The 11,125-nt window shown below is 43.2% G+C and overlaps 1 protein-coding gene across 2 annotated transcripts in view; it reads left to right on the top strand.

Annotated features, from left to right (window-relative positions):
- Positions 1-1,582: 1,582 nt before the first annotated feature.
- The window catches only part of GALM (galactose mutarotase), a 55,873-nt gene continuing 46,330 nt past the window's right edge, over positions 1,583-11,125 (top strand). For both annotated transcript variants that reach the window (XM_058551394.1, XM_058551395.1), the window contains exons 1-2: positions 1,583-1,937; positions 8,882-9,036. In XM_058551394.1, the coding sequence (XP_058407377.1) occupies positions 1,748-1,937; positions 8,882-9,036 (345 nt within the window). In that variant the 5' untranslated portion in view covers positions 1,583-1,747. The remainder of the gene's footprint in view (positions 1,938-8,881; positions 9,037-11,125) is intronic.

The following is an 11,125-nucleotide window of genomic DNA, read 5'->3' as shown; positions in this document are numbered from 1 at the left end:
TCCCGTATTTTATCTGACAATTCTATTAAGTCCCTTAGTAGTTCTAGCTTAGTCTCTGCCATCAGAGCCTATTTCAAGGGAAAATATCTGAGATTAGTTATCAAAACTTAGAGCAATATTTCTCAAAGTCTGCTCCTAGATAATCTGCATTAGAATAACACAGGGAACCTGTGAAAAATGCAGATTCCTAAGTCTCACCCTAGACTCACATAATCAGAAATTCCAGGCATGGGCCTGGGAATATGCATTTAAAATCTCTTCAGATAATTCTGAGGCACACTAAAGTCTCAACGACCTCAGTGTCTTTCTTCTCCCAACAGTACATACTTAAAGCCTTTTTCTGTTTGTGAAAGGAGATAATAAAAGCACAGTACCTGGCACTTATGAGGACCGTAATAAATATTTGTTCCTTTAATCCCTTCTTTTTTTTCGTGAGATCATCCCTGTACTAACATCCGCCAATCCTCCTTTTTCTGCTGAGGAAGACTGGCCCTGGGCTGACATCCGTGCCCATCTTCCTCCACTTCATATGGCACGCCGCCACAGCATGCAAAGCAGTGTGTCGGTGTGCGCCTGGGATCCGAACCGGCGAACCCGGGCCGCCGCAGCGGAGCGCGCGCTTAGCCACTTGCGCCACCGGCCAGCCCCCTTTTAATTCCTTCTTAAAGGAAATTTGAACTGCAGGAACAAGAAGGGGTAGATACCCAAGGCCATTTCCCAGTCTCCTGAAGAAATGAAAAGTCAGAGGCTGTCTCTGATCACCTCCATATAACTAGGCCCTAATCCGTCTACACCTGACCTCGTCTAGGCTGCTACTCCAGCCTGCAGTCGAGACCCTCTGGGCAGTGGTTCCAGCAGAAACATGTGCAGAGCTTCACTGTATGGGACGAACAGGATGGATCTTCAGTCAGTGTGCAGAGAAGCCTACAATTATTTACCCCTTCTCGAAACTACCTCTGTACTTCTTTCTCCTCTGGATCAAAAAGTTAACTTAAAACCAGAATCTCTCCCCAAGATCTGTTTCACCATCTCTAATTCTGCTCTCTGCATTTTCTGACATTTTATTCGAAAGTCAGCCACCTTGGGGCTGGCCCGTGGCGCCAGCGGTTAAGTGCGCACGCTCTGCTGCAGAGGCCAGGGGTTCGCAGATTCGGATCCCCCTGAACACACCGACCCACCGCTTGTTAAGCCAGGCTGTGGCCGCTCCCCATATAAAGTAGGGGAAGATGGGCATGGATGTTAGCCCAGGGCCAGTCTTTCTCAGCAAAAAAAGGGGAGGATTGGCAGATGTTAGCTCAGGGCCGATCTTCCTCACACACACACAAAAAAAGTCAGCCACCAATATTAATGAACAGCTCACCAATATTAATGAACAGCTCATTGCATGTTGAGAACCACGTGCCAGAGAAGGCAGTAGAACCCTTCAGATTCAGGATTTAGGTTTAGAAAGACTACAGGCCCCAAAATGCAATTTCACTTTCCAAAGACTACCGTACCCAACATGCAATGCAGCCAAGGTTAACAAAGGAAAAGAACTGCAAGCCTGGCTGGAAATTTTGCCTTCACGTCACCCTCATGCCAAGGAATGATTTAGAAAGGCCACAAGGGATATTTTTTGCAGGAGTGGTCACCCTCTGAATCCAGGCAAGGAAGGGGAGGAGTCTGAGCCGTGTCCCGCCCCTTCTCCAGTAAACTTCTGTCGTTCCAGCTTTGGCGGCAGTAGCGGCTGCACACCCGAGCTTTCCCCATGGTTTCGGTGACCAGATCCGTGTTTGGAGACCTGCCCTTGGGGGCAGGGACAGTGGAGAAGTTCCAGCTGGAGTCAGACCTACTGAGAGTGGATATCATCTCCTGGGGCTGCACCATCACGGCCCTGGAGGTCAAAGACAGGCAGGGCAGAGCCTCAGATGTGGTGCTCGGCTTTGCCGAGTTGGAAGGTGGGTTGAACTCGGCCCCGGGCTGTGGGCGAGCCCCGGGTCCGCCCCGCACACGCCCCCCATCCGGCGGCTCCCGGTGCTGGGACCGAGGGGGAGTACGAGGTAGTGACCAGCAGTGCTTGGATCCGGCTAATTCTGTGTTGCGATCCAGTGCTTGGAGAAAGACAAAATGCATGGAAACAGCTATAGGACTTGGCCTCTGGTTACCCATTCAGGCTTTGCCTCAATTAATTTAAAAAGTCACTTGAGGGTAAGATAAAACTCCAGCAACCCTGGAGCGATCTTTGAACTGCCTGAACTTTGCCAGGCTGGAGAGATAAAAACAGGCTAGAGGGTGTGTGGCTCCCAGCTCTTCCCTCGTGCCCTTTCTGAAGAAGGAAAATCAAAGACGTGCATCTTCTTCCTTTTTCCTTGATCAGCTTCTTTTTCAGGTCTAGTCGTCTCAGAAATGCTCCATAACATAAGCTCAGCGGGTGTAGACTGCTTATCCCCTTTGGTCTGTGGGGTAGAGTGCCCTGCACCCCTTGGCTGCTCAGTAACCATGTGCTGCATAGAAAGCAGAAGACCAACCTATTGTCACAAGTGAGGACTCCTTCTACCTAGGGTGGGCTTCTATTCTGTTGGAGTCTATGGGCAATTACGATCATAAATTCATGCATTCAAAACCTGTTAATTCAATTATCTCCCTCAGTGAGATAGACAAGGTCCCCACCCTCATGGAGCTTGCAGTTTAGCAGGGGAGATAGATGTTAGCCAAATAATTGCATAAATAAGTAATTACAATTGCACTTTGATTGCAGCAAATGAAAATGTACATAGCTATCTCTTGGCACTACGGTGTAGCTAAACAGAAAATGATGTCTGAAATAAAGTTGGCAAAGGGAACCTGCTTGAGAATCTATACCCTCTGCTCAGTGGTAGGGGCATAGACAAAATCTGCTAGAGGGGAGGTTTGAGGTTTTCCTTTAGGTGTATCTTTCTGTTTGGTTCTTTAGATATGTATCATGGCTCATGGTTGGAAGTCAACAGAAAACTCTGAGAGTATCAGTTTTCCCTTTGGAGACTGAACTTTGCTCCCCATTTCCTTATCAAAATGTATTAGTATAAGAATATCCCTGAGGAGCCTATTCCTTGCCCTCTGGTTGTCTTTATCTGCCTTGGAGCCTCCACAGCTTGGCTTGGAGAAGTGGGTAATCTTCAGCAGAATTTCTTTGGTAACTTAAGTGAGTCTATTATAGAAGATTCACTGGTAGGAAGGTTCAGGGATGTGGGGAAAATCAGCTCCATTTCCCCTTCCTCTCCATGTCCCTCCAAACTTCTGGGGATGGGGTTCATATCTTCTGTCTTCAAAGTCAGAAGGCAAGGCAGTTGACAAGTGACAGAAGAGAATTCTTTAGAATCATTTTGCTGAGTCACCTCTCTCTGTTAGTAGCATAACCATTTTCTAGGCTGAAACAGAATCACAAAGAAATTACTTCACTGGTGCAAAATTGCCCAATGGAATCAAAGGAGAATTGGATATATGGCCTAGAATTCCAGAGCCAGTAAGAAACATTGGAGATGATACGCTGTGAGCACCTGCTTTAATCACCTTATTTCCATCTCTGCCTTATCACCATTCAGGAGATAACTGCCATCCCCCTACACACACACACACACACACACACACACACACACACTCATTCACTTCTTATTATTTTTGGTTCTGATATAAGAGTCACATGGATCTAAAGCACAAGTCGTCTTTGTGTAATTCATATGAAATGTGTGACGTGGCACCTGGGAAGCACCAGTTTCTTAATAGGCATAGAAGTGCCAATTTTGTGAGGGCATTAATACAGTCGTCTTTATGAGTCTATGACTTGTGGAAATCTGAGTGAAAGAAAGTATTATCCCCAAATGTTCTTAAAAGGGAGAAAATAAAATAGATCCCCTCAGATTACAATGATCTAGCTTGTATTGTATTGCCTCTGTGTTGTTAACATCTCTTGAGAAGGTTAAATAGCATTTTTTTTACCAGGGTGCATCACAGGTTTCACAAAATGCCAGGTCGAATCAAAGCATCTAAAATATTCCAGGTGCTGGATCAAGATAGACATTTTCATTACTATGCTAATTTAGATAATGTAATTATTTATTTTAAAAGAAAAGCAAGCTATTTTCAAAAGAGAAGTTGGAAAAAGCCCTCAGAATATCAAGTAATGCTTTCTAATGTGTTCAGCAATCTTTGAGGTTATTGCAAGTAGCCCCTCGTTCCCTTTTTAAGACCCTGTCTTTCAGTTTTTTGTAGATTTCTTTATTGCCAAAAATACAGAAGATGTCATATATGTCATAACAGGAAGCATAATTGTCTCAATCAGGATAGTGTGAAATGGCGCTCTGCTGCTATTTTGTTTCATTCTAGTGTATTAAAACCCATGTTAGGGCCAGCCCTGTGGCTTAGCGGTTAAGTGCGTGCGCTCCGCTACTGGCGGCCGGAGTTTGGATCCCGGCCCACACACCGACACACGGCTTCTCCGGCCATGTTGAGGCCACGTCCCACATACAGCAACTAGAAGGATGTGCAACTATGACATACAACTATCTACTGGGGCTTTGGGGAAAAAAAAAAGGAGGAGGATTGGCAATAGATGTTAGCTCAGAGGCGGTCTTCCTCAGCAAAAAAAAAAAAAGAGGAGGATTAGCATGGATGTTAGTTCAGGGCTGATCTTCCTCACACACACAAAAAAAACCCATGTTAAGTAATTGACAACTGGGGTTGTCTTCAAGAAAGGACTTTAAGCAGCTGGGGTACAGGGATACAAAGGAGACAATTTTCACAGTATAGTCTTTTGGAATGTCTGAGTATGTGAGTATTATATAAACAAACAGGCAAATAATTTAAAGCAATAAGATGTGACAGAGTAAGGGGTTAACTTGATATTACCATGTCCCAAAAATGTTTTGAGCCACAGGGAAGAGCTAAGCGTGGATAATTCCATGAGACGTGGTCCTTGTTGTAACTGCCAGGTTAAATGTGAACTATCTCCAGTTTCCCAGAGAGATTATATAAACTGCTTGGATCATGGCCATGGCCAGAGGTCAGAATGGTTCAATTTCTCCCTGGGAAAATGAGATCTTTCTTCTGTAGAATTCTAAGAGGTAAATCACACCATCTTTTAGTTATAGGCTAGAAAAATCAGTAATGCCTCCTGTGAGTTTTTCTGCCATTTTTTGTATTTAAAGTATTTTTAAATGTTTTTCGTCTGCATGTCCCATCTGTAGTTATTGTGACTTCTTTCAAAACTGTGATAAGAATATTTGCTTATAAGCCACAGGTATAAACAGTCTACCCATACAATCAATGTGACTCCTTCCCCTTCATCTTCCCCCCAGTTACCACCAACACCCAGCTATTACTGCCATGAGAGCCATTATGGAAAAAATAGAAAAAATAAACTTAGTGCTTTTAGAAAAGCTGAGTCCATAAGAAGAGTGGAGGCTCTACAGTTCAGAACTGTAGTTTAATATTACAGATACCCGAGTGCCCTTGTAGGAGCATTGAGGATTCCAGGTTTAAATCGCTGCTTCGTCCCTTAAAGCTGTGTATCCTTGGGCAAGTTATTTAACCTCTGCAGACCTATTTCCTCACTTGAAACAAAGGATAATGATGATTAAATGTGCTATCAGCTGTGATAGCATCTGACTGTAGTGAACAATTAATAATTTTTATCTCCTTTTCTTCCTTTGCCTCCAAATATCTTCGCTCACACTGCTTGAAACTTTTTATTTCACTTTGTTAACACTGCAAAAAATGGCATGGAGAGTCATCTGGGACAACCAGCAGCCATTTAAAAATATATAAAATATTTGGGATGCTTAAAGTGCTTATCAATTAAAGTAATGTTTGTATTCCTCAGAAAGGCAAAGGAAAGCCATTCAGGGTATGGAGGTTTTGACTGAGAATAGTGAGCAATTTTATTTGAGACTTTATGGCACTCTGGCTAAGGTTTGGGCTGTGCAAGGTGGATGTCACAGCTGGGATCCTTGGGATGTTAGAGGAGTGGAAAGGACCATACCCCATGGTTAAACATTTATTAATATGTTCTGGCTAGTGCCTTCCCCAGAAGAAGGGACAAACTTTTCCTCTACACTTGATCTCAAATCAGCAATTGATTAGATCGATTAAATCAGCCTTCATGGCTTGACCCGGAAACGTTGCCCTTTTTCCTGGAAAACAATATTTTCTGCATTTCAAAGCAAGCTTTTCGGTCATGTCCTATTCAGAATTTGGGGACTGTCACTTTTTGTGATTCTGATTTGGTATGAAAGCGTATTAGTAACATATGAGGACAGTATAAGATCCATTTGTTCTGAAGAGTTTTTCAGAGATGGTTAGGGGCAGTGGTTTCTGCTGTCTTTATGGTTTAATCTTAAAAACTCTTCTTCTAAACTAAGGACCGACAAGTGCTTCTTATCTCTGTGGGCTTATTAGCCATTGCCAGAAAGTGGTCCCTTCTGAGGGAATTCTTGCAAGCCCGTGAGGCAGCAGCCTTGCTGTTGGATTTGTCGTTGTCTCTAACGCCAAGCATATGGCTGGAAGAGAGTAGGGACTTGGTGTACACTTGAATGAATCAAGGTAGGAGTCAAAAATAGATACAGCCAAACAATTTTTGAACAAAAATTCTACTTTTCTTCACATTTTTGAGATCCTGAAAAGCAGATGAATACTCCACATTATATCATCAGGGAAATGCAAATTAAAACAACAAGACCTATTAGAATCTTCAAAATCCAGAACACTGACAACACCAAATGCTGGTGAGGATGTGGAGCAACAGGAACTCTCGTTCACTGCTGGTGGGAATGCAAAATGGTACTGCCACGTTGGGAGACAGTTTGGTAGTTTCTTACAAAACTAAACACTCTAACCATATGATCCAGTAGTCACACTCCTAGCTACTTACTCAAAGGAGTTAAAAATTTATGTCCACATAAAAAGCTGCACATGGATGTTTATAGCAGCTTTATTCATAATTGCCACAACTTGGAAGCAACCAAGGTGTCCTTCAGTAGGGGAATGGATAATAAACTGTGATATATCCAGACAATGGAATATTATGCAGTGCTAAAAAGAAACGAGCTATCAAGCTACAAAAAGATAAGGAGGAAACAAAGAGATATTACTCAGGGAAAGAAGCTCATCTGAAAAGGCTACATACTGTATGATTTCAACTATATGACATTCTGAAAAAAAGGCAAATCTATGGAGACAGTAAAAAGATCAGTGATTACCAGGGGCTAGGAGGATGGGAGGGATGAATAGGCAGAGCACAGAAGATTTTTAGGGCAGTGAAAATACTCTGCGTGATATTATAATGGTGAATACGTGTCATTATACATTTGTCCAAACCCATAGAATGTACAACACCAAGAGTGAACCCTAATGTAAACTATGAACTGTGGGTGATCATGATGTATCAATGTAGGCTCATCAATTATAATAAAAGTTCCTCTCTGGTGGGGAGTGTTGATAATGGGAGAGGCTGTGCATGTGTGGGAGCAAGGGGTATATGGGAAATCTCTGTACCTTCTGCTCAATTTTGCTATGAACCTAAACTGCTCTAAAAAATAAAGTCAAAACAAAAACAAAAGCAGGGCCAGCCCCAGTAGCCTAGTGGTTAAGTTCAGCACGCTCCATTTTTCCTTCAAAAGCAATACAGTAGATGGGTATGTAGTCACGTGGAAAGATTTTAAGACATTTGATAAATGGAAAGTTGCAAACAAATGTGTATAGTACAATTCTCTTTATATAGAATACGTATGTGTTTGTGTATTTGTATACGTGCTTGTATGAAGTTAGTTTTCTAAAAAGACAACTGAAAGGGTAGATGCCAAGCTGTTAGCAGTGGTTATCCCTGGGAAGGAGAGGAGTTGAGAGGTGAAGGAGGGCTTTTATGTTTTACTTTTTATTAAGGGTGTCAGATTTAGCAAAATCAAAATACAGGACACCCAGTTAAATTTGAATTTCAGATAAACAAATGCTTTTTAAGTATAAGTTATATCCGATACTGATATAGTAAAAAATTATTCATTGCTTATCTGAAATTCAGATTTAACTGGGCATCCTGTATTCCATCGGGCAAGCCTACTCTATATACTTGTGTATTATTTAATGCTCTCTAAAGGCTATTTTCATGTACTAATTGTGTGATTCAAAAAAATATTAAAAAGAGAAGAATAAGATAGTTTCCTCTCAAGACTATACAAAATATAATTTTTAGATAAGAAAATTGATTGGCCTTAAAAAAGCAGATTACAAAGCAGCATGTATACTAAGATCCCAGTCCTCTAAAAAGAGGAAGAGGGCCGGCCCGGCAAGCGGTTAAGTGCACGCGCTCCGCTGCAGTGGCCCGGGGTTCGCCGGTTTGGATCCCGGACGTGCACTGATGCACTGCTTGGCAAGGACTGCTGTGGCGGCGTCCCATATAAAGTGGAGGAAGATGGGCATGGATGTTAGCCTAGGGTCAGTCTTCCTCACCAAAAAAAAAAAAAAAAAAAAGAGGAGGATTGGCAGATGTTAGCACAAGGCTGATCTCCTCACAAAAAAAATAAATAAATAAAAAGAAGAAGAAAAGCACACATGCATATACTGAAAGACAGAAGGATATACAAAAGAATATTAACAGTGGTTCTTTCTAGTGATGAGATTAGGATGAGTTAAATTTCTTAGTTGTGCTTTATAAAGTTCTTTAAAAATGTTTATAAAGAACATGAATTACTTTTGGAAAAGGAAAAGGTCATGTGTAAATAACACCATTTGTCTGTGCTTCCATGAGGACTTGGATATGTGCACATTGTTACCACTTACAGCTTCCCTAAGAAGAAAGTGGTGGGCAGCAGTGTGAGCCTTGACACCTTTGGTTTGAAGTTTTAAAAAATGCTGTCATCCCATGTCCTTATAGGGTACTTCCAAAAGCAGCCCTACTTTGGAGCAGTGGTTGGCAGGGTGGCCAACCGAATTGCCAAAGGAACATTCACGTTGGACGGGAAGGAGTATAAGCTGCCCATTAACAACGGGCCCAACAGTCTACATGGAGGAATCAGAGGCTTTGATAAGGTGAGTCGGGGGCACTGGACAGAGTCCTCACCTGGCACACTTCACAAAATACCTTCAAGTATACTTTTCTGTTTGCCATGCACAATCCTGGGCCTGAGAGCAAATGCATGGTAAGGTGATACAAGAAACAGGCTGTCCCATGGTTCGGGGGAGCAGATGCGCTGGACCTGTTCCAGGACCCCATCCTTCCTTAGCTCATCTGACTGTAATAGGCAGGGGAGCCCCGAGTGAAAGGATGACAGCTCTTGACTTAGGAAAGACACATAACTTTCTCACAATGTTGGGATCAGGGATTAGGGTTGACCTTAGGCACAACAGAAAAGTGAGTTAAAAATAATACCTACCACTTACCACACAAGGTGTTTGCATATATCGTCTCTCACCCTTACTAGAACCTGTATTGTCACCAAATGAGAAATCTGAGGCTCTGAAAGGTCACACAACTCCCAAGTCGGGCTGCCTGACCCAAAGCCCTCATTCCTACACTACAGCTGCTGGTGTCCTCCACGGCCTCTGTGGGTGCCCTCAATCCAACACACCTTCCTGTATCTGTTAAGGCCCCTCCCCATGCAGTGTGGTCCCACGTCCAAACCTCCCCTTCCACTGAAGTGTCTCATGCCTCAAAATTACCTCAGATTCTCTTTCCACATTAAAACTCCCATTCCCCAAGTGAATCTCTAGAAAAACATGGTTAGGAAAGAAAATTGGTCAAACAGCTTCTCTGTGAGGTAGGAATGACTGACCTCCTGCTTCCTAGCTGTGTGGGAGTCTGTAGGTTAACCCCTGGTGACTCTCTTACTAGTCTAATTTCAGGGAGATAATTTTGGTTGTTAAACTTCTTTTAAATTATACCCCTCAGGTTATTTCCTAGAGAAGAGCCAGAGAAAACAGGAACATGTATGGCAGTTAAGCATCACAATTTCTTCTTTTCTGTCTCTTACTACCACCTGTGCTGTTGAAGGAAGTTGGTCACTCTCAGTTTCTTCTTGTCCCACCAGCTTCCTGTCTATGGCCTAGAATCAGACTGCCCCATCAGTTCCCCTTTCCTCCATGATGGACCTCTCACGCCAGGGAGGCGTGAAGGCAGAGGGTAGCCTCTGTCTTGGCAATATTAGGGCAGAGGGTCTTGAATATCCCAGGTCATGACAAATCATGCCCAGCTCTGTTTGAACAGAGATCTTCAGAGGAGCCTCAGAACAGCACTTTGTTCTAGCTTGCTCCTCTATTCCACTATGGTATTTTCTGTGGTGTTGCTTAACATGTATGCCCTGTATGAACATAGCAAGATAGTATACATATCCTTCAATGCAATGTGCCTACTGAGCCCTTTCTGTGAACCAGGGAGCATAATAAGGTGGAGATTCCTGAGACTCCAGTATAGTAAGGGAGCTGGGCCCTTACATAAATAACAGTTATAGGCAACAAGTCCCATAATATAGATGCCAGTGGTGTGCTATAGGAGCTGGGGAGGTGGGATTTGAACTGCCCTTGAAGATAGGATAGGATTTCATTCAATAAATGGATATTGTGGGCCGGTCCTGTGGCTTAGCGGTTAAGTGGGCGCGGTCTGCTACTGGCGGCTGGGGGTTCGGATCCTGGGCGCGCACCGACACACCACTTCTCCGGCCATGCTGAGGCCGCATCCCACATACAGCAACTAGAAGGATGTGCAACTATGACATACAACTATCTACTGGGGCGTTGGGGAAAAGAAAAAAGGAGGAGGATTGGTAATAGATGTTAGCTCAGAGCCGGTCTTCCTCAGCAAAAAGAGGAGGATTAGCATGGATGTTAGCTCAGGGCTGATCTTCCTCACAAAAAAAAAAAAAAAAAAAGACAGGAGAAGGCCCAGTAGCTACAGAGCCTGAAAGGGGTGTTGATTGAACGACAACATTCTCAACATTCTCACATAACAAGAGGAGAAATGGCCCAGGAAAATATAAAGAGAGCTGACAGGAGCAGGGACCTGAACTCCGAGGAACTCAGTACCAATGGGATCAGCCATTTCCTGGAATGCAAGGATCAGGACAGAGAAAAAAATAAATAAATAAATAAATAAATGGATATTGAAGAGAATGGCTGTGCAACT

Source organism: Diceros bicornis, chromosome 12 (genome assembly GCF_020826845.1).
Source record: "Diceros bicornis minor isolate mBicDic1 chromosome 12, mDicBic1.mat.cur, whole genome shotgun sequence".
Classification (NCBI taxonomy): domain Eukaryota; kingdom Metazoa; phylum Chordata; class Mammalia; order Perissodactyla; family Rhinocerotidae; genus Diceros; species Diceros bicornis.
The sequence above is the reverse complement of the archived record's forward strand: the minus strand, read 5'-3'. Positions and strand labels throughout refer to the sequence as shown.